Here is a 23,721-nt window from a genome sequence, read left to right as displayed (position 1 = left end):
CTTTGCAGGGGTACACTCACAAAATCAGCAGGGGATCAAATAATTATTTCTCACACTATACCTCTTCTGTAATACAAACACTCTACTACTGTATTTGTGCTGTATGTAAGTTCCACCACACACACATTATAAGATGAAGCATTACATTGCTGAGCCTACGCTATTCCTGCCATTCCAATTTATTCTCACCTGGTTTCTTATAGGCGTTGAGGAGCTGCTGCTGCTATTACAATATACATATACATACTATACATATTTATATGTACTATACATATGTACTTTTGTAGCCCTGCCCTACATCTATTACAAATGACAAAAAAGAATCAAAAGTCAAGTGGAGATATAAAATGAATCAAAACAAAAAGCAAATGGATAATGTGGAAGTGTATTTTATATTAATTTATATTAAGTGCAGATAAACATGTAATATGTACAGCATGTGATCTATAAATATATATATAAAATCACAACCTAAACACATTGTATCCGTTTTAAATGTACCTTAAATTAATTAGCCAACACTGTAAAATAATAATTTTCTTTGATAAAGTTTTTCTTATTTCTTTAAAAAGTTAATTTTTGTAGGATTAAATAAGAGTAAGAGTTTTTGAGTAAGTTTTGATTAAGATTAAAATTGTATTATAAATAACTCATACACACACTGACTAAATCACCCAAGACTTTTAGTAATTTGTTCAGTAATTTACATTACAGTAACACACTGACCCACTATTTGAAATAATGAACATTTTTGCCTGCTCTATACAGTAAAATGGAGGTTTTATCCAGCATCTGCGATTGCTATTTTTGATAAAAAAAATTTACTTTTTCTTTAGTCGTTTTAAACTCCATCTGAATAATCCATCTTTAAATGGCACTGACGCAAATTAGCAAAATAAGCCTCTGTTTATTTCAGTAATACTTTTGTAATCAAAAATACATTATGACAAACAAGATCATGAAAATGTTTAGTCGTGTTGTCAGTATGATGGTGTACAGTTTCAGTATTTCTTGATATAAACTATGGTTTGGATCACAGTGACTGAAAAAATGCACACAATTTTAATTTCTTCTGTTTGGCATCTATGAATTTCAGCAGCACAAATGAATTAATTTGATTGCATATTCGATTTAAATTGATTGCAAGTGACAAAGACACTACACTTTTACTGTACTATACAAGTGTTTGTTTGTTTCTTAGTTGTTCATCCATTTTAAGAATGTATAATTCTTTGTTTTGCTCTGACTGTATTCACTCTCTAATTGAAGGTTCACAAGATTCACCTTTGACCTGTTTTAGAGAACTGGTTGATTATCGGTTGATCTGATGTCGTTCACTCGCCTTCATTAGTGACATTCAATATTCATCTGCACAATTCATCAATTTAACACATTTACAAAAAAGATTTTTCGATGACAGATGACTTGAGAACTGGTTTACCCATTTTGCATTCAATGACTTATACAATGAAATGATGCTGAGATGTTTTGGGGGTTAAAACTATCCAGGTGAAACCAGTATAATGTATTTTGATCAACATGAACATAAACAACTGATAATGTAGGAAACAGCAGACACTTGTACAAATTCGATTAAATGATGAGGAGGTTAAACAAGTAATTATGAAAATTAAATTTTTTATTCTAAGAAACGCTCCAAAGCAACTTAAAAAAACTGTAACTGGTTCCATCTCAGGTGACTGACAGTTATATCTGTTTATATCTAATGGATAAAGAGCCTTAAGGAGTCATACGGAACCCCAAACGCTGCCGTTGAGGCATGTGTAGGATATAAACAGCCAGGAGAAAAACAGTGGAGAACTTTAGCGGACAAAAGAGCCTGCATTTTACTTACAATGACTGCAGGAGGAGTACACAGAGATATCTGCCACAGTGGGGACCATCTTGAGCAACATTTAAAGGCTTCTGCAGGAATAATATTCACCGAGCACACACACACACACACACACACACACACACACACACACACACACACACACACACACACACACACACACACACACACACACACACACACACACACACACACTATAATGAGTTATTTTCAAAAGTCAACCCCCACGATGGTTTTATTATTTTTGTATAGTCAGTTATGCAAGCAAATGACACATTTAAACATAAATAAAACCACTAAATTAGTAACAAAAATCACATGGGCAGCCTATAATTTTGCATCTTTCAGACAAGCAGGCAGACTTAAACTGGACTGAAGCAAAACTGTAAAACCTAAATCCATTTAGTGCATTTAATTACCATATTACATTAACCCAGCCATTATGGATGCACAAGCCAGTGCACTCTTAGTGCCGGTCCCAAGCCCGGGTAAATGGGGAGGGTTGCGTTAGGAAGGGCATCCAGCGTAGAACATGTGCCAAATCAAATATGCGGATCACAAATGAGAATTTCATATCGGATCGGTCGAGGCCCGGGTTAACCACGACCGCCACAGGTATCGTTAGCCGACAGGGTACCGGTGGAAATTGGGCTACTGTTGGCCGAAGGAGGAGAAGGAGAGGAGGAAGACGTCTACAGAGACGGCAGGGAAAGGAGCAGTGTAGGAGAGTGGAGGTTCAGGTTGGTACTTTAAATGTTGGTACTATGACGGGTAAAGGGAGAGAGGTAGCTAATATGATGGAGAGGAGAAAAGTAGATATGCTGTGTGTTCAGGAGACCAAGTGGAAAGGGAGTAAGGCCAGGAACATTGGAGGTGGGTTTAAACTGTTTTATCATGGTGTGGATGGGAAGAAAAATGGTGTAGGGGTGATTCTGAAGGAAGAGTACAGTAAGAGTGTAGTGGAGGTGAAGAGAGTTTCTGATAGGGTGATGATCGTGAAGGTGGAAGTTGAAGGGATGATGATAAATGTCATCAGTGCCTATGCTCCACAAGTTGGCTGTGAGATGGAGGAGAAGGAAAGATTCTGGAGTGAATTAGATGAAGTGGTAGATGGTGTACCTAGGAAAGAACGATTTGTGATTGGGGCAGACTTTAATGGGCATGTAGGTGAAGGGAACAGAGGTGAGGAGGAGGTGATGGGTAGGTATGGTTTTAAGGAGAGGAATGTGGAAGGGCAGATGGTGGTGAGTTTTGCTAAAAGGATGGAAATGGCAGTGGTGAACACTTATTTTAAGAAGAAGGAGGATCATAGGGTGACGTATAAGAGTGGAGAAAGGTGCACACAGGTGGACTATGTGCTATGCAGGAGATGCAACCTAAAGGAGATTGGAGACTGTAAGGTGTTGGCAGGGGACAGTGTAGCTAGACAGCATCGGATGGTGGTCTGTAGGATGGTTTTGGAGGTGAAGAAGAGGAGGAGGAGAGTGTGGACTGAAAGAAGAATAAGATGGTGGAAACTGAAGGAGGAAGAGTGTAGTGTGAGATTCAGGGAAGAGGTCAGACAGAGGCTCAGTGGTGTTAAGGAGATGTTGGATGATTGGGCAACTACTGCAGGAGTGATGAGAGAGGCAGCTAGAAAAGTACTTGGTGTAACATCTGGAAATAGAAAGCAAGACAAGGAGACGTGGTGGTGGAATGAGGAAGTGCAGGAGAGCATAAGGAGAAAGAGATTGGCAAAACAGAAGTGGGATAGACAGAGTGATGAGAAAAAGTAGGCAGGAGTACAAGGAGATGCGGCAGCAGGTTAAGAGGGATGTGGCGAAAGCCAAGGAAAAGGCATATGAGGAGCTGTATGAGAGGTTGGACACTAAGGAAGGAGTAAAGGATTTGTACCGATTGGCCAGGCAGAGGGACCGAGCTGGGAAGGATGTACTGCAAGTTAGAGCAGTAAAGGATGGAGAGGGAAATGTGTTGACTAGTGAGGAGAGTGTGTTGAGAAGGTGGAGGGAGTATTTTGAGCAGCTGATGAATGAGGAAAATCAGAGAGAGAGAAGGTTGGATGATGTGGAGTTGGTGAAGCAGGAAGTGGATAGGATTAGTAAGGAGGAAGTGAGAGCAGCGATTAAGAGGATGAAGAGTGGAAAGTCGGTTGGACCAGATGGCATACCGGTAGAAGCGTGGAGATGTTTAGGAGAGATGGCAGTGGAGTTTTTGACCAGATTGTTAAACAGGATTTTGGAAGGTGAGAAGATGCCTGAGGAATGGAGAAGGAGTGTGCTGGTACCGATCTTTAAGCATAAAGGAGATGTGCAGTCTTGCAGTAACTACAGGGGAATTAAGTTGATCAGTCACACCATGAAGTTATGGGAAAGAGTAGTGGAAGCCAGGCTGAGAGAAGAGGTGACCATCTGTGAGCAACAGTATGGTTTCATGCCGAGGAAGAACACCACAGATGCCTTATTTGCTTTAAGAATGTTGATGGAGAAGTATAGAGAAGGACAGAAGGAATTGCATTGTGTATTTGTGGATTTAGAGAAGGCGTACGACAGGGTGCCAAGAGAGGAGTTGTGGTATTGTATGAGGAAGTCAGGTGTGTCAGAGAAGTATGTGAGGGTGGTGCAGGACATGTATGAGGACAGTGTGACGGCAGTGAAGTGTGCAGTATGAACGACAGACTAGTTAAGGGTAAAGGTTGGATTGCATCAAGGATCGGCCCTGAGCCCTTTCCTGTTTGCAGTGGTGATGGACAGGTTGACGGACGAGGTCAAACAGGAGTCTCCCTGGACTATGATGTTTGCGGATGATATTGTGATTTGTTGTGAGAGTAGGGAGCAGGTTGAGAAGAGCCTGGAGAGGTGGAGATATGCGGTGGAGGGAAGGGGAATGAAAGTCAGTAGGAGTAAGACAGAATACATGTGTGTAAATGAGAGGGAGGGCAGTGGAGTTGTGCGGTTGCAGGGAGAAGAGCTGGAGAAGGTGAAGGAATTCAGGTACCTGGGTTCAACAGTGCAAAGTAATGGAGAGTGTGTTAGAGAAGTGAAGAAAAGAGTGCAGGCAGGGTGGAGTGGGTGGAGAAGAGTGACAGGAGTGATTTGTGATAGTAGGGTATCTGCAAAAATGAAAGGAAAAGTTTATAGGTCTGTGGTGAGACCTGCGATGTTGTATGGATTAGAGACAGTGGCATTGAGTAAAAGACAGGAGGTGGAGCTGGAGTTAGCAGAGCTGAAGATGTTGAGGTTTTCGTTGGGAGTGACGAGGATGGATAAGATTAGAAATTAGTTTATTAGAGGGACAGCGCATGTAGGATGTTTTGGTGACAAGGTGAGGGAGGCAAGATTGAGATGGTTTGGACATGTGCAGAGGAGGGACATGAATTATATTGGTAGAAGAATGCTGAGGATGGAGCCACCAGGTAGGAGGAAAAGAGGAAGGCCAAGGAGGAGGTTTATGGATGTGGTGAGGGAAGACATGCAGGTAGTTGGTGTAAAAGAGGCAGATGTAAAGGAAAGGGTGGTATGGAGACAGATGATCCGCTGTGGCGACCTGTATATGTAAACATATGTACAGTAAATAATAATAAAGGCTATAGCAGTGCAGAGATGTGTAGACATTGTTGAAAAGTACAAGAAAATGGTGAATAAGGCACCACAAAAAGTTGTGCATCCATTTACTTTTGGTGTATAACTAACACAGCATTACATTAAAAGAACATCAGACTAACAGTCAAACATGGTGGTGGTAGTGTGATGGTCTGGGGCAGGTTCAGGACCTGGACGACTTGCATAATTGATAAAAACCATAATTTCTGCGCTTTAGCAGAAAATCCTGAAGTAGAACATACGGCCATCAGTTCATGACCTCAAGCTCAAGCGTACTTGGTTTATCTCGTTGTGTAATCATAAGGTTATTTGAAATGTCTAGGTATCTTTGCTCTATTTACCTTGTTTCCCACATGCCTAGATAATTGCAATGTAAAAAATGCACATGAATGCAAAATAATAGTTACTGTAAAGCAACATTTCTGTACTATTTGCAAGTAATATTAAAATATAAGTAAGTAGGTTTAAGTAAAACTCCTATTCACAATAATCTTATGCACCTCATTTTAGTTATTATATTTAAAAACCAAAACAAAAGTTGTGCTTTGGTATCAGAAAAAAAAATAAATGCTATGTACACAATGAAAATAATTTCTGCAGTTGCAATTTTGTTTTGCAATCACAATCCAATTTTGTGTTAGTACTGTTACATACAGTAGATTTAGTCTGCCAACACCAAACATCTCTATTCTCATAAATAACGTCTGGCTGTCTTCCAGTTGTCATGGCTGATATTATTTAATAAGTGCATACGTATTTCTACATTCTGTGTTGTGTGTTTGTGCTAAGAAACCTTGTCACAAAATCCATACCTCTGCATAACCACAAACTTCATGTTCATTTTCCTGCTGCTTACTACAACTGCTTTATTTTTATAAAGAGAGAGAGGGAGAGAGAGAGAGAGAGAGAGAGAGAGAGAGAGAGAGAGAGAGAGAGAGAGAGAGAGAGAGATTTTAATTTTCAGACTTTTTGTAATGTACTGAATGCCGCTCATTTAATCTTTCCTGGTACCGCAAACGACCACAGCTGGTGTCTTCCGCATCATGCGATAATTTCTTCTCCACACTGTCAAGAATCCTAACCCCCTATCATCGCTCCATGTTGCAAAAAAGAAATAGGAATATCGAGATCTTGGCCAATGACAAATCCATAACTTTAGACATGGGATTATTATTAGACAAGGATTTTTCCAAAGATAAACAGAAGACAGATAGAGAAATAGATGGATGGACAGAAAAAAAAGAAATTGGGATATAACTGATAAACAAAACAAATAAAGTTTCAGGTTGCTGGTTATAAAGTAATAACATGAGGGTAAAAAATATTTTTTTTAATAAAAATGTGGCAAAAAAGCAAAGTGGTTACATAGTGCTCTGATACTGTCTTTGGTTAATTCATGAATTGAAAAAAAAGAAAAAAAAACTTTTTTTTATAATGGTTCTATGATCTCTTCTCCTTCTTCTTCTTCTTCTTTCGGCTGCTCCCATTAGGGGTCGCCACAGCGGATCATCTGAATGGTTCTATAATATAAGATCTATAAAAGTGGAGGAAAAACAATTTTTTTGGACTAAAGTTGATTTAGATTTTTTATTTTATTTGAGACCTAATCTGATCCAATAAAAACATGATTTATGGAGTTTAAAGTTAAAATACAGTTAATACAATACAGTTTTCGAAATTGGTTTTATTATCATTGTTCAGTTTTAGTTTGAATTAGATTTTTGTTGGACTAGGAACTGGATTAAGTGTTGGGGCCACTAACACTGATGGCCCACTCTAATATAATTGGCTAGAACTGGCCCTGGGTTAGTTAGGACAAAGTGGTCCAAGAAAGGACAACCATTAAACTGGAAGGCAGGAGGCATTGGGAGCAAAGGCTAGACCATTTGTTTTGTTTCCACAATAGAGCTTCTTTAACATTAATTGCTAAAAAGAGTAATGCTGACTTTGATAGAAAGGTGTCCAAACACACATTGGATCACAGCTTGTTTCGTATGAAGGTGCGTTGCTGCAGACCACTCAGAGTGCACATGCTGGTTACTGTACACCACTGAAAGCACATACAATGCGAACATAAACATTCAAATTGGAAAATTTTTCATATTACTAAAGCATTCAATTGTATTCTTTAAAAAAGTGTGATGTCCATTTTAACGGTCCCAGGGTTTGAAAGGATATAGAGTTAGTACAAACAAAAATACAAGTAGTATTTTGTAGTAGCAAGCAGCAGGAAAATAAACATGAAGTTTGTGGTTATTCAGAGTCTTTATTGAAGCGCTTCAGTAGTGACTCTTCTATTACTCCCGTAATAGTGCGAGAACATGAGCGCGAGGCGCGTTTGCGCGCGCGCGTGAGCAGCAGTACTGCATTAATCAGTAACTCGGCGGCTTTATTTCACTTTGAGAGATTTTAAATTTTAAATTTTAAATATCTTTTGTTGCTAACACGCTAAAGTTAACACACAGCAATACAACAGACCAGTAGGCGGGGTTTTTTCCTCATTATTACATTGTCCTGCTCTTAGTTTATTTATTCATTCAAAATCTATAGCGAGAGACTTTGGTGCGACAACAGTGAGCAGCATCTTTCATATCTACTGTAACTAGCTAGCTAGCATGTCTCAAAGACGAATGTTCAGCATGTTGGTTAGCTAAAGGCTACAAATTCGACCAAGTGATACTTTTTCATTCTTGTTCATTACAATCAGGTTGGATTATGAAGAAATTTACCTCCACTTATGTATCACACCGCAGAAGCTCTAGACGGTGTCAGTGTGCAGTTCTACACAGGAACATCCATCACCAAAGGATGTCCAGTCAGGGACTGTTCGAGAAACTGCCAGCTGAGGTGTTTGGTTTAATATTGGACCATCTGACAGGTGAGTACACAAACTATACTCCTCAAGAACTGTGTTTAAAATACATACACAGTCGAACTATAAGGAGTTCCGGTTTGTATGAATCTTCTGGAAGTTGTCTTTTTAGCTCCACTGTAAAAGCTCCAAGATTTATTCTCTCACAGATTAAACAGTTCTATTTCATTTTAAAACTATCATTAATATATTTCTTTCTAGACATTTTATAAAACTATAAAAGTGTATAATATAACAAAACTCAATATAAAGAAACTTTCCTCAATAATGAGTGATGTTTGAGCTACTGCATGGAAAATGTTTAATAAAATCTAACATGCATTTGCACCTTTACAGTCTGTTATTACGCAGACTTTGGACATTATTTGTCTTAATTGGACAAACATGTCCATTTCATGGAGACTCTACCTGACCATTAACAGGATTTAAAGCATCGGGTTCTGTTAGAACAGTGGGCAGCACAAGGGAATGTAGACAACAGGTAGTTTAAATATTATGAATGAACTGTGTTATATACTGTGTATATTATTGAACGTTATGGTGCCATCTAGAGGCACGATATTATAAGTTCTTGGTCCTTTTAGATACGACGAATAATGAATGTCATCTATAGGCCTTAAGTCGTCAGATATTTTACCCTAATCCTCTTTAAAGCAGGTCATGTCCAGTCCAAGTTTATTTCTATAGCACTTTTTACAACAGACATTGTCTCAAAGCAGCTTTCTGGGAATATGTATGTGTGTGTAATTTAGTTAGGTGTGTTTTGTGAATATTAGATTTTGCTGTGTGGTTTTGCTGTAATTGTGTCTGTAGGGAACGGTGATAGTTTTGTTTTTAATTTAATGGAAGGGTATGTACATTTTGTTGTTATTATTTGATTTCTAGTTTGTTATCATGGTTTTCTTAGCATTTTGAATGCTATTTAGAATTTTATGTACCTTGCATGCAAATGTTGGATTCCATGTATCGTATTTTATGCAGAATACAAAGTGTGTAGTCTGTGTACAAAGTATGTATCTGATACAATAATCTGTATTGGATCAGATACAGATCATGTGCTGGGACCCTGCAACAAACAATGAGGCTAAAGAGTGAAATACAAAACTGGATGTTATGTTTACTCACCACAATAGAAATAAAAATAATTATATAACATAAGAAAAATACTCTATGTGTGTGTGTGTATATATATATATATATATATATATATATATATATATATATATATATATATATATATATATATATATATATATATATAATTATATATAACTCATATATAATTAATTTGAAAGCTTTCCATATATTTGTTCATTTTTTAGCTCTTGAACTGAGTGTTTTTAGCATGGTATCGAAAAGTATCAGTAACTGTGTAGTGAGCCATGTGTCTACTTTGGCCTGGAGGAACCAGAAGATTTTGAAGAAGAGCCACTGCACTTCACACAAAGCAGAACACTTGAACACAGTACTTGATCATTTTAGATCCCTTGGTATGATTTAAGATTTTTCATTTAATTTTTTGCCAAATCAGTTTTGCATTTAACAACTCTTTTTTTAAGGGTAATCATGTCCATTTTTTTCACAGGTTTACTGTTTAAGAGATGCACTCTGTTACTACCAACCAAAGAAAGGCTGAAGTTTATTTCTAACACATTTTCACAGGTAGGTTCAATTATGGTCTTAGTGGGACATTTCTTTAAAAATGTGTTGAGAATTTTAGCAAAACAATGAAGCTCTAGAAAGGTAAATCAGTGGAACATTTGTCAAACAGTATTTTTCAATCAGTTGTAAATGTGTTAGCTATGTTCTTATAGCTAGTCTTGCTGGAGTCCTTACTTGCAACCTGATCACACTGTCTAATTATTTATTATTTATTATTCATTACTGTCCTTTATTTTATTAGACAGGATATCTAATAATGCATGCTGCAGTAAAGCATCTCAAGGGTAAAAGCAAAGAATGATTTCCATGGGTTCCAGTTAGTCATTAACTGCATTAACAGCAAAGGATCTGCACCCAAGTTCTAAACACTTAATATCCATTATATTTATAACTATAACTATAACTATAACTATATATATATATATATATATATATATATATATATATATATATATATATATATATATATATATATATATATATATATATATAGTTTTAAACCTAAAAATGAAGAAATTATTATAAAAATTGCTATAATGCAATAATTTTGTTAAACCCATTAGATTAGTCTACAGTTCATTCACATGTTCTTCAGCACACATAATTGTATAGTAAATACATTTTAGTTGTAAAAAGAAGCAAGATTAAGAAAATGTCTAAATACTTATGGACCTGACATGCACTTTATTCTTTTTGTTTTTCCACATTATTCTGTGTAAACTGTAGAGGGTGTTGATGATCAGAAGTCTTTGAAAAATCTAAACCAGTCAATACATTTTTTGTATGTATGTTTGTACAATATATGACCAGTCAAACATTTGGACACACTCTTTTTTGGTGTTTTTTTTCTTTATTCTTTATGTTTATTCATTTTAACATTGTACGTTCATTCTGAACACATCCAATATGCTGTTAACAAAAATATGTTAAATAACCCAGAATATGTTTTATATTTTCGATTCTTCAAAGTATTCAATTCTTGGCATTCTGTCATTCATCCTCATGAGGTAGTTTCCTGGAATGGTTTTCCAACAGTCTTGCATAGTATTCAGAGGGGTTGAGTGCCTGTTGGCTGTTTGTCCTTCACTCTCTGGTTCCATCTCATTCCAAAACATCTCAACTGTATTTAGATCAGGGGATTGTGGAGGCCAGATCATCTAATGCAGTACTCCATCACTCTCCTTCTTGAACTAAGCTCTTACATACATTCATACATACATACATACATACATACATACATACATACATACATACATACATACATACATACATACATACATACATACATACATACATACATACATACATACAGTATATTTGGGGTCATTGTCCTGTTGGAAAAAAAAGAATGGTCCCATAAGTGCCAATCAGATGGGATAGCATGTCGCTGCAAAATGCTTTGTTAGGCATGTTGGAAAGATGTGCCTCAATTTTGACTAAATCGCCAACAGTTTTACCAGCCAAGCACCCCCACACCATCACACCTTCTTCTCCATGCTTCACAGTGGAAATCACACATTCAGGAACCATCTTTTCACTCTCTGTAGATCTAACAAAGACATGGTGAATAGAACCAAAAATCTCAAATTTGGACTAGACCAAAGGACAGTTTTCCACTGATCATACATATGAAATTAAAGTGTTAATCAGAGGTTAACACAAAGTCATTTAACACATTTTATTAACGTGTCATAATGTAGCACGCATTTTGTTTTTATTTTTTTTAGATCTTATTACTTTATTGTCTTGTTATTGTACAAGGCAACAGAATGCATTTTTAATTAAGAATATAAATAAATAAATAAATAAATATAAAAGAGGCAAAATTAAAACCTTCAGCACAACACACTTTTATTCACGATGTCCTTTCTTTACTTAGATATGAAGCAATTATAAAAAACTGAAAAATAAGTTTTAATCACTAAACATTTATTTTACTGATGCGCCAAGTCTCAAATTAAGCACCAAAATTTACCATGGAGCACTCATGCGGCAATTAAAACTGTCTGTGTGGAAACAGCAAAGGTTTGTTTTCCTGATGATTTCGCTAATGTAAGACACCATAATTGCTTTAAAACATTTGTAGGAATATTTTGTCTTCATGCTCTATGTTGAGTTTGGTTTCACTAATAATAAACATACATTTGCATAAAGCGTCCACATTTGTCCGTGCCCATGTTTATTAGAGTATTAAAATTTTGTTGAAACGTGTTAATTGAAGGTACATTTAAAACAGATAAAAATGTGCGATTAAGTTGCGGTTAATCACGAGTTAACTCAATGCAATTATTCGATTAATCATGATTAAATATCTTTATCCATCAATTGACAGCCTATTTATATATATATATATATATATATATACAGTGAAAAAAATAAGTATTTGAACACCCTGCTATTTTGCAAGTTCTCCCACTTAGAAATCATGGAGGGGTCTGAAATTGTCATCGTAGGTGCATGTCCACTGTGAGAGACATAATCTAAAAAAAAAAATCCAGAAATCACAATATATGATTTTTAACTATTTATTTGTATGATACAGCTGCAAATAAGTATTTGAACACCTGAGAAAGTCAATATTAATATTTGGTACAGTAGCCTTTGTTTGCAATTACAGAGGTCAAACGTTTCCTGTAGTTTTTCACCAGGTTTGCCCACACTGCAGGAGGGATTTTGGCCCACTCCTCCACACAGATCTTCTCTAGATCAGTCAGGTTTCTGGCCTGTCACTGAGAAACACGGAGTTTGAGCTCCCTCCAAAGATTCTCTATTGGGTTTAGGTCTGGAGACTGGCTAGGCCACGCCAGAACCTTGATATGCTTCTTACAGAGCCACTCCTTGGTTATCCTGGCTGTGTGCTTCGGGTCATTGTCATGTTGGAAGACCCAGCCTCGACCCATCTTCAATGCTCTAACTGAGGGAAGGAGGTTGTTCCCCAAAATCTCGCAATACATGGCCCTGGTCATCCTCTCCTTAATACAGTGCAGTCGCCCTGTCCCATGTGCAGAAAAACACCCCCAAAGCACGATGCTACCACCCCATGCTTCACAGTAGGGATGGTGATCTTGGGATGGTACTCATCATTCTTCTTCCTCCAAACAAGTTTAGTGGAATTATGACCCAAAAGTTCTATTTTGGTCTCATCTGACCACATGACTTTCTCCCATGACTCCTTTGGATCATCCAAATGGTCATTGGCAAACTTAAGACGTGCCTGGACATGTGCTGGTTTATGCAGGGGAACCTTCCGTGCCATGCATGATTTCAAACCATGACGTCTTAGTGAATTACCAACAGTAACCTTGGAAACGGTGGTCCCAGCTCTTTTCAGGTCATTGACCAGCTCCTCCCGTGTAGTTCTGGGCTGATTTCTCACCTTCCTTAGGATCATTGAGAACCCACGAGGTGAGATTTTGCATGGAGCCCCAGTCCGAGGGAGATTGACAGTCATGTTTAGCTTCTTTTATTTTCTAATGATTGCTCCAACAGTGGACCTTTTTTCACCAAGCTGCTTGGCAATTTCCCCGTAGCCCTTTCCAGCCTTGTGGAGGTGTACAATTTTGTCTCTAGTGTCTTTCGACAGCTCTTTGGTCTTGGCCATGTTAGTAGTTGGATTCTTACTGATTGTATGGGGTGGACAGGTGTCTTTATGCAGCTAACGACCTCAAACAGGTGCATCTAATTTAGGATAATAAATGTAGTGGAGGTGGACATTTTAAAGGCAGACTAACAGGTCTTTGAGGGTCAGAATTCTAGCTGATAGACAGGTGTTCAAATACTTATTTGCAGCTGTATCATACAAATAAATAGTTTAAAAATCATATATTGTGATTTCTGGATTTTTTTTTTAGATTATGTCTCTCACAGTGGACATGTACCTACGATGACAATTTCAGACCCCTCCATGATTTCTAAGTGTGAGAACTTGCAAAATTGCAGGGTGTTCAAATACTTATTTTCCTCACTGTATATATATATACAGTGGTACCTTGACCTACAAGTGCATTAATGTACGAGATGTCCGAGGTAAGAGCGGTCACTCGGTCGATTTTTTGCTTTGTTACGCGAGCAAAAAATTGAGGTACGAGCTCGAGACGCCGCTGTTAGATGGCGAAACCAAGCCAGAAAGCGAAGATTGTGACGAAAATTAAGATAAGCAAAGAAGAAAAAGTAAAAAAATAAAGTGTAGGGATACGTAGTGTACAGTAGTGATAGAGAGAGAAGCAAAAAATATATTTTTTCCTCCTCCACCGCTTATCGCCTCTCCTCCCCGCCCCCCTCCACCGGCGTCTTCGTTAGCTCAAGTCGTCTCATTTCCAAGAAATATACACTGAATAAAACCATATTATATCTTTACATACTCTTTCTATTATGTTTTTGTACAGTTTATAACAGCTGTTATCACTTTGGATGTACTCACTTTTGTTGCCAGCTTTTTTTTATGATAATGGCTGTATGTTTAGTTATTTGCAGAGGACAGTAAATCTTTACTGCTATATAAGTTTCTCATTGACTACTCTAAAATATATGCAAGTTTTATTTCTATCTCGAGAAAATATGCTAAAATGGTTGCTGAAATGTGAGGGGTGTACTTTTGTAAGATACTGTATATAAAGTTTATATATATATATGTGTGTGTGTGTGTGAGTGTGTGTGTGTGTGTGTGTGTGTGTGTGTGTGTGTGTGTGTGTGTGTGTGTGTGTGTGTGTGTGTGTGTTAAAATTACCACCATCCTGTCATGGTACAAATTCTATGGTACACTGTTTCAATTCCTCTAGATTCCCTGTTTTATGATTGAGCGATGTGATGCACTACCTTTGTGCCAAGGTTTTGTTTGCTATGGAGTCTTCTTGCAGGCAAGTAGGCTGTTTTTTACAACTCTAATCCCAAAAATGTTGGGATGAAGTGTAAAACGTAAATAAAACCAGAATACAATGATCTAAAACAAAAAACAAAAAAACTATACTTTATTCACAATAGAATATATTTAGTGTTTAACTGAGGAAATGTAGCATTTTTAGGAATAAATAAGTTAATTTTGAATTTGATGGCTGCAACACGTATTCCAGGCTAAAGACAAAAGGACCATTCAGCTTATCAGATGGTTCAATATTTGAAGTTCAAAAACCTGTGGTATAGTAATGCATTACTGTCTATTGAATGAACAGCTTTTACATCTGGAAATGACAATTAATGCTGAAAGATTTTAGAGCATGACATTTTTTTCTGTGAAGGTCTTGCATATTTCAACAAGACAAAGCTGAATACTGCATTTATTACAGTAGCATGGCTGCTGATTCAGTCAGAGTGCTGAACTGGCCTGTCTGCAGTCCAGATGTTTTACCAATTGAAAACGTTTTGTGCATCCTGAAACTTTTGTGTCCGACAAAAATAGGACAACAATTCTTTCACAGAATGCCAGCAGTACTAATCTGGAAACTGTACTCCTCTGGCAAGGCTTTTAACTAAACTTTGGAGCCTGTATTTTGGATTTTTCTTTGTGCACATTGTCATGCTGCAACATGAAACTAAGGGTTTGGAATCTGTAGTTTGAAGAGAAATTGTGATGCACATACAGTGTAGGTAAAGTAAATTCTAAGTAAGACATTCAATTAATGGCAGCATATACATTGTTTTTTATAAGAACAGTTTATTAGTGCAGTGTTTACAGATTATAATTATAAATAAATGTTTTGCATCAGGGAAGAGAATTTTATAACTTTGTTTTTTCTTTTGACAATATTTCATCTCCTTTTTTGTTTTACATCTTTTTGTACTCTTTATAGACACTGATAGCTGGTTGGGATGAGCTGGAATGCCACCGTGTATTTAACTTTTTGTCCAAAACTGCACATCTTCAGTGGAAAATAGAGGGTGCTGTTACAAGCAACCCAGGTATGTTATTGTGCTGATGTACAGGGACAAACTTACACTTATAAAGAACATCTTATACATTTTTATCAACAAATTTATGTGTAAAGCTGCTTTTAGACAATGTTCATTGTTAAAAGTGCTATACGAAAAAGAAATGAACTGAATTGAATTGAATGTACAGTGGGGGAAGTAATTATTTGATCCCCTCATTTTGTGAGTTTACTCCCTTACAAAGAAATGAATAGTTTAGAATTTTTATGGTAGTTTTATTTTAACAGAGAGACACAGAAAAAAAGAATAAAGATCGAGTTTTTTGATCGAGTGAAATAAGTATTTGATCCCGTACCAAATTAGCAAGGATTCCAACCCCCACAGTCCCAAATTTGTGGTGTCCCTTTATGAAAGTGCTCCTAATATAAACTCATTATGTGTATAAAAGACACCCATCACAGATTCAACCTCTTCCATTCAAACCTCTCCACCACCATGGAAAAGCCCAAAGAGCTGTCAAAGGACATCAGGGCCTTTTGTTTTTGGTCATTGGACCCATCTACAGTGTTTTGGCTGAGGCCAGGAGGTTCTCACCCAAGATTCTACAGTGCATGACCCGGTTCATGTGGTGAAGTGGTAAAGTCTTCATGTACCCTTAGCAGAGAAACAGCCTCCTCCATGTGTGACACTGGAGATGTTGTTCTTGGGGTCATATTCAGCATTTCTCTGCTCCAAAAATGGCGAGTCGAGTTGATGGAAAAGAGCTAAATTTTGGTCTCATCTGACCACATCACCTTCTCTCAAGCCTTCTCTGAATCATTCAAGTGTTTGTTGGCAAACTTCAAATGGGTCTGTTAATGCAGAGAGACCACGGTGTGTTACCAAGGGTTTTCTTGGGGACTGTGGTCCTAGCTTCCTTGAGATCATTACCAAGCTCCTCCTGTGTAATCCGAGGCTGATCCCTCACCTTTCTCAGAATCATCTTCACCCCATGAGGTGAGATTTTGCATGGAGCTCCAGAGCGAGGGTAATTGACTTATCTTGTATTTCTTCTTCCGTTTTCGATTTTTAAAAAAATATTCTTTCTCTTTCTGTTATAATAAACCTATTATAAAAATTCTAGACTGTTCATTTGTTTGTAAGAAGGTAAATTTACAAACTCAGCATTTTATCATATTATAATTTCCCCCACTGTATGTGAATGTACTGAGATTCTAGAATAAATAAGGTAACTTGATATTGATGTATCTGTTCTATACTTATTGTTTTATTTGTATTTTTAGAGGACAGTCTTTTATTATAATGAATATTTTTTTGTTAGGTGCATGCCACTGGTTAGAGCAAGAGATACGTTTTTTCTGCAGAGGTGTTATGTTTGAACAATGGAAAAATAGAAGGGATGCTTATTTCTGGCTTACATGCATCCTTAGACCTTGGCCAATCATCAACCAAGCTCGTCTACTCTTTATCCTCTTCGGCCCGCTGCAGTCCGATGGTAACATTTCAACATTTTATGTTTTTTATTGTGTCATAATCTAAATATGCACAATGTGCAGTTTCTTGCTTCCTCTGGAACTTTGCTGTAATTGTTGTGTATTTCGTCGTCTTGATGAGGTGTAGTTGTCGGCTGCAAGGACTCTCGTTAGACACCGTATTTCGTGTAAATAATGATTTTTATTCAGCACAGAAATATAGCATCTTTACAGGCCTTCCGGTCAAGCCTGGAGTCAGCACGCTCTGATTCAAAGTCTGACTCCAGATCCATGCTTACACACACATTAAATGCTTGCCCGTTTTCCGGGTCCGCCTCTTAATGTAAATTAGATGCATATGAGCTTACTGTGCAATAATGTTAAACGTAAAGAAAAGCTTGTCTTTGTCCTACTGAGATGTCCAGATGTTTCCAGGTGTTATTCCCAGATCATAAAACATCCTGTTTTTCCTGTACCTCCTCGTATATGGTGAACGGGTCAGAGGTCGCCTTCCCAGAGGATATACATCCTTGACCACATTCTATATTTGTTTCAAGAATACGGCGTCAGTCTCTCTGTGGCCTTGAGATAACATTAATTCCAAATCTTTTGTTTACAGAGAACCATCTGTACAGGCGGTTCGGTAATTAACTTTTGGCCTCTTCAGGAGTGTCACTATTGAAGAATAACATGAATTTAGGCCTTTTGATATTACACATTTAAGATACTACACGTTCAATATACTACATATTACACAGCAGATAATATCCTGGTTGTCAGTAATGCATTATTTTGTATTTGTGAGTGACCCACTCTGCTCATTCTAGACCATATAATGACAGGCTTCTTTAAGAATTAACAATAGATTGCATCAAGCGTCATGTCCACAATTATTGTGTCTTTAGATTAGTTATTATCAGAAGAAAGAACAACACTCTGGATTCCATGTATTATTTATGCTCATTTCAGATCAACATTCTGTTTTATATAAAAAGATGACAAAAACCTATGTTGGAAGGGACTTCAATATAAAGGGGTATTCCCACATTTACATGTATGACTTAAATTTAAATAGATTTTCCAAGTTAAACTGTGATCAATGAATTATCATTTCTTGGGCCTGAATGGCAACCACATGTACTTTGGGTGTAAATGGGGACTATCCAGCAGCACTGGCAAAACACACCTGAACGGTGCACCATGTACATCTGATAGAACATAGCAAAATATATAGCAAAATATATTTTCAGTTGTTCTATGTATTTGAAGGATTTAATTGTTAAGAATTGTTCCCTGAACTGCCACTGCCATCATGCTGCATCAAGGGCCCAAAGTTATAGAAACAGGTAGTCTGGTTGGTAATGCCATGAATATTGATTAATCTGTAACAGAAAAGTGTTGATAGAGTTGATAGAGCATCCTGACCATTATTTATGCTACCAATAACTGCATAACCAGAGAGAGAATGGCTAAGTTGGCTGCTCATACAGTGGATACACACAAACAGCATGCAAGATTTACTTTACAGATTAAAAATCAGGCAGGTTTGTTTTTGATGAGCTGTTTAGTTTTGTTGAGTGTTATAGAAATTGTGCTGAAAACCGTTTAAATTGGAAAAACGCTGTTTTATTAAAAATACTTTCAGTTTGACATTAGATTTGCAATGTGCATTGTTTTAGCTTACTGCTTTGTCTTCTTCAGGAAAGCTAGGCTGGCAGCATGTGTGGGATGGTGCAGTAGTGCATGATGCTCTGTGGGATTTGGCCAAAGCAATTCTTCTTCTTTATGGAAACACCGATGGAAATAAAAACTGGAGCACTGACACGATGCTTGCCATCATAAATGAGATCATTGGTATTAAATTATAATCTTGTAGCATAGTATTGTATTTTTGTAACATGAATTTTGATAATATTTGATTATCTGGTTTATATATATTTGCTAGTCATGCCACAGCCATGGCATATGGAGAACGTAGCGCGTCTGCTCATCCTGTGTGGGAACAATATCTGCTACAATGTGCTAGCTAGCAAGGCCCTCAATGGCAGGCTCTTTGAGATCTCTCGAATACTGATTTTTCTTATTCTGGTAAGAAATGCATCTCTTTTGTAGGAAATATTTTAAAGCTATGATGCTTTTTCTTTGAAATACAAAAATGAAACATACTGACTGCAATTATACAGTGAGGAAAATAAGTATTTGAACACCCTGCTATTTTGCAAGTTCTCCCACTTAGAAATCATGGAGGGGTCTGAAATTGTCATCGTAGGTGCATGTCCACTGTGAGAGACATAATCTAAAAAAAAAAAATCCAGAAATCACAATATATGATTTTTAAACTATTTATTTGTATGTTACAGCTACAAATAAGTATTTGAACACCTGTCTATCAGCTAGAATTCTGACCCTCAAAGACCTGTTAGTCTGCCTTTAAAATGTCCACCTCCACTACATTTATTATCCTAAATTAGATGCACCTGTTTGAGGTCGTTAGCTGCATAAAGACACCTGTCCACCCCATACAATCAGTAAGAATCCAACTACTAACATGGCCAAGACCAAAGAGCTGTCGAAAGACACTAGAGACAAAATTGTACACCTCCACAAGGCTGGAAAGGGCTACGGGGAAATTGCCAAGCAGCTTGGTGAAAAAAGGTCCACTGTTGAAGCAATCATTAGAAAATGGAAGAAGCTAAACATGACTGTCAATCTCCCTCGGACTGGGGCTCCATGCAAGATCTCACCTCGTGGGGTCTCAATGATCCTAAGGAAGGTGAGAAATCAGCCCAGAACTACACGGGGGGAGCTGGTCAATGACCTGAAAAGAGCTGGGACCACCGTTTCCAAGGTTACTGTTGGTAATACACTCAGACGTCATGGTTTGAAATCATGCATGGCACGAAAGGTTCCCCTGCTTAAACCAGCACATGTCCAGGCACGTCTTAAGTTTGCCAATGACCATTTGGATGACTCCAGAGGAGTCATGGGAGAAAGTCATGTGGTCAGATGAGACCAAAATAGAACTTTTGGGTCATAATTCCACTAAACGTGTTTGGAGGAAGAAGAATGATGAGTACCATCCCAAGAACACCATACCTGCTGTGAAGCTTGGGGGTGGTAGCATCATGCTTTGGGGGTGTTTTTCTGCACATGGGACAGGGCGACTGCACTGTATTAAGGAGAGGATGACCGGGGCCATGTATAGCGAGATTTTGGGGAACAACCTCCTTCCCTCAGTTAGAGCATTGAAGATGGGTCGAGGCTGGGTCTTCCAACATGACAATGACCCGAAGCACACAGCCAGGATAACCAAGGAGTGGCTCTGTAAGAAGCATATCAAGGTTCTGGCGTGGCCTAGCCAGTCTCCAGACCTAAACCCAATAGAGAATCTTTGGAGAGAGCTCAAACTCCGTGTTTCTCAGCGACAGGCCAGAAACCTGACTGATCTAGAGAAGATCAGTGTGGAGGAGTGGGCCAAAATCCCTCCTGCAGTGTGTGCAAACCTGGTGAAAAACTACAGGAAACATTTGACCTCTGTAATTGCAAACAAAGGCTACTGTACCAAATATTAACATTGACTTTCTCAGGTGTTCAAATACTTATTTGCAGCTGTATCATACAAATAAATAGTTAAAAAAAATCATACATTGTGATTTCTGGATTTTTTTTTTTTTAGATTATGTCTCTCACAGTGGACATGCACCTACGATGACAATTTCAGACCCCTCCATGATTTCTAAGTGGGAGAACTTGCAAAATAGCAGGGTGTTCAAATACTTATTTTCCTCACTGTATGTGCATGCATGTAATGGATGGATCATGTAATGTAATCTGATGGCCCTGGTGGCTAAGTTCTCAAGGACTGCACAAAACCTCAATGACTTTGTATGTACTGTATAGGGGGATGGGGTATTCTTTCCCATCTGAAATGCTGCCTGCCCTCAAGACCTTTTGTTTGTTTTTTGCTCCAAAAAGCCAACAGAGTATGTCATGGCATTCCATTATGCCCTGACCCTCCTTTATATGAGCAGATTCTACGTAATATATTGACATATTTATTCATTGATTTCATCCAGACTGATTTATAAACTCACTGGCTTTGGCACCGGCCACTCCTTCTGAAATCAGACCCTGGCCTTCCTTACAAACAGCATGCAGGCTTGGCAACTTACACTCTTTTACTGAACACCATCACAGTGTTGTGTTCAGCCCTATCTTTCAGTTTTTAATATTCTTTATAATTACTTAAATGTATGTTGGTTCATATGTTTATATTCAGTTAACAGTGAAAACAAAATGTCTAGAAATATCTATATACAATTTAATTTAATACAAATCCTTTCATTGTCACTACCAGGTGAGTGAGAAAGATGGGTACTGCATGAACTGGGTAGTTACGATGATCCAACAGGTGTGTCAGGTTTTCACACTGCACTTGGAGAAGCGGTCCTTCATTGAGCGAATGGAAAATATGTTTTCTGAAGTCGCCATGGAACTTGTTGAACAAGTATTGGCAGGTGAGAAGAGAATGCAGGGCTTCAATTTAATTCATGATATTTGAAAAAATGTATAAACAAATCAATACCTGGATTGAGTTAAAGTTAAAATTACCTTTAATATTTTTTACTTGTTTGGCTTTTGTAAATTCATGACTAACTTTAAGCACTATTTGTCCACACCATCAATTTCACTGAAATATTATGAATTATGTGTTCATTTTTATTCACACAGGACATCAGAATGGAGAGCTGGACACTGCATTAAGAAGTCTGAACAGCCTTTTGATTGCAAATGCCCATTTTCACACAGATATTTTCTGTGTATTCTTCAAGAAAGAGTAAGTCCATACCAAAACTCGCTACAAAATGTACCAGTTTAGTTTAATAGACATACCTCGATACCTTGCGTTTCTGACACTGTGCTATTAAACTTGAGGCACATTTTAACATTGTTGAAATAATTCAGTTCCAAGTATACATGTTATCAAAATTCATCTGTGTCTGTATCTGTCCTTTAAACACGTTGGTTCTGTACTTTACGCATTGTTTTGAGGATGCTTCTAAACAAGTTTGATTTGAAAAGCTAAACTGGAATATATTCTGTGGTTAAATTGGTTTTGAAACAAGAGTACATTTGCAAAAATTTGTTAAATGTTTTCTAGTTATAAAATATGTTCTTTAGTTTGGTACATTTGGTACATTTAGTACATTTCTATGAAATGTGTAGTATGAGCTTAAATATATTTTATATTAAGTATGAGCTTATAAAATGTTTATTAAAATACTTTATATATGCTTTTATAAATGATTTTTCTTTTGTAAAAAAAATGAGTGTGTTTCATTTATTCTGATAATGTTCTACACAGTGGAAAACATCCCTGTGTGAAGATTTGAAGGATGGAATGGATTTCTGAAATACTAAAAACTGTCTATTTATTACCAACAACAAAGTGAAAATGATTGAGATAAAATATTTTGCTTGTTCTGGTATTGGATATGAGCTTGAACTGAAGCTACATTATTGGCTTTTGAGATAACAGCATGCTTGGGACCCATCAAGAACATCCCAACTGAAAACTAGTTCCTAGTTTGAAACATCTTCAAGCAGGATAAGAAACTGGCTTCTTTGAAACCTGCATTAGATGGTACGATCTGTAATCTATATATATCTATATAATAACTGACCTCAGACATCCCAACAATTCTCTCTGTTGCAGTCAGGAGCATACTCCTGCAAAATAGTTTTTACTAGTACTATACTAACACATTTTCAAGAAGCTAGTATGTTATATACAAATTGGTTATTTCATTACTGCTGTTCCCAATATAGTGCTTTATACAGTACATTCAGAAAATATTCAGACCTTCTTTATTGTTTTGTAATTATGTTGCAGCTTAATACTACTATCAATAAGGAAAAAAACACTGAAATATAAGTATGTACATATGTCTGGTTTTTTTTTTGTTTTTTTAAGAGATTTACAGACTTTTTGAATTCTGTTTTTGCTTTGTTGCTATGGGGTACTGAGTGTTGAATAATAAGAAAGAAATAATTTTCAACATTTATAGTATTAAGCTGCAACATAAAAAAAAGTGAAGGGGGTCTGAACACTTTCTGAAGGCACTGTATATCCATGATCCCTACAGATCGGTCACTTAACTGAAGAAAAACCTACTGGCAAAGGCTTAACTAAAATATGTTTTAAACATAGATGTGAGCAATGAGAATGTGCCTATTAGAAGGCTGTTCCATAACCAAGGGGCTTTTGTAAGAGAAAGCAGCAGTTCTTTTCCCACCTGATAATGACAATAAATATACAGTGTCTTTATACAATGAGAAGAGGTTGGCTTATGACATAACATACTATATATTTTATTCAGACCATCTGACATGTAC

General features: G+C 37.2%; 2 protein-coding genes across 3 annotated transcripts in view; both read left to right on the top strand.

Moving 5' to 3' along the window:
• LOC310724036 (craniofacial development protein 2-like) overlaps positions 1-5,350 on the top strand; it is a 384,292-nt gene extending 378,942 nt beyond the window's left edge. The window contains exon 3 of the mRNA XM_083537797.1: positions 2,216-5,350. Coding sequence (XP_083393923.1) covers positions 2,404-3,630 — 1,227 coding nt within the window. The 5' untranslated portion in view covers positions 2,216-2,403 and the 3' untranslated portion in view covers positions 3,631-5,350. The remainder of the gene's footprint in view (positions 1-2,215) is intronic.
• Positions 5,351-7,822: 2,472 nt separating this feature from the next.
• Positions 7,823-22,506, top strand: LOC310724133 (F-box only protein 47-like). Of its 2 annotated transcripts, none has more exons than XM_083537861.1 (11): positions 7,823-7,934; positions 8,208-8,332; positions 9,649-9,816; positions 9,912-9,988; positions 14,767-14,844; positions 15,775-15,883; positions 17,175-17,348; positions 19,027-19,179; positions 19,271-19,413; positions 21,683-21,842; positions 22,057-22,506. In XM_083537861.1, the coding sequence occupies exons 2-11, from the start codon at positions 8,263-8,265 to the stop codon at positions 22,164-22,166; spliced, it is 1,242 nt and encodes a 413-aa protein (XP_083393987.1). In that variant the 5' UTR covers positions 7,823-7,934; positions 8,208-8,262; the 3' UTR covers positions 22,167-22,506. The 2 variants fall into 2 exon arrangements, with proteins under 2 accessions (XP_083393987.1, XP_083393988.1); XM_083537862.1 differs by lacking the exon at positions 7,823-7,934 and adding an exon at positions 7,967-8,027.
• The last annotated feature ends 1,215 nt before the right edge of the window (positions 22,507-23,721 follow it).

The sequence above is a fragment of the Silurus aristotelis genome (genome assembly GCF_946808225.1).
Source record: "Silurus aristotelis genome assembly, chromosome: 3".
Lineage (NCBI taxonomy): Eukaryota > Metazoa > Chordata > Actinopteri > Siluriformes > Siluridae > Silurus > Silurus aristotelis.
Note: the sequence above shows the minus strand (reverse complement) of the source record. Positions and strands in the feature narration are given on the sequence as shown.

Coding starts and splice junctions, on each gene's coding strand:
- LOC310724133 (XM_083537861.1), top strand. CDS start 8,263: ATGTCCAGTCAGGGACTGTTCGAGAAACTGCCAGCTGAGGTGTTTGGT. Junction 17,349..19,026: donor CGGCCCGCTGCAGTCCGATG/GTAACATTTCAA, acceptor TGTCTTCTTCAG/GAAAGCTAGGCTGGCAGCAT. Junction 19,414..21,682: donor TACTGATTTTTCTTATTCTG/GTAAGAAATGCA, acceptor TGTCACTACCAG/GTGAGTGAGAAAGATGGGTA.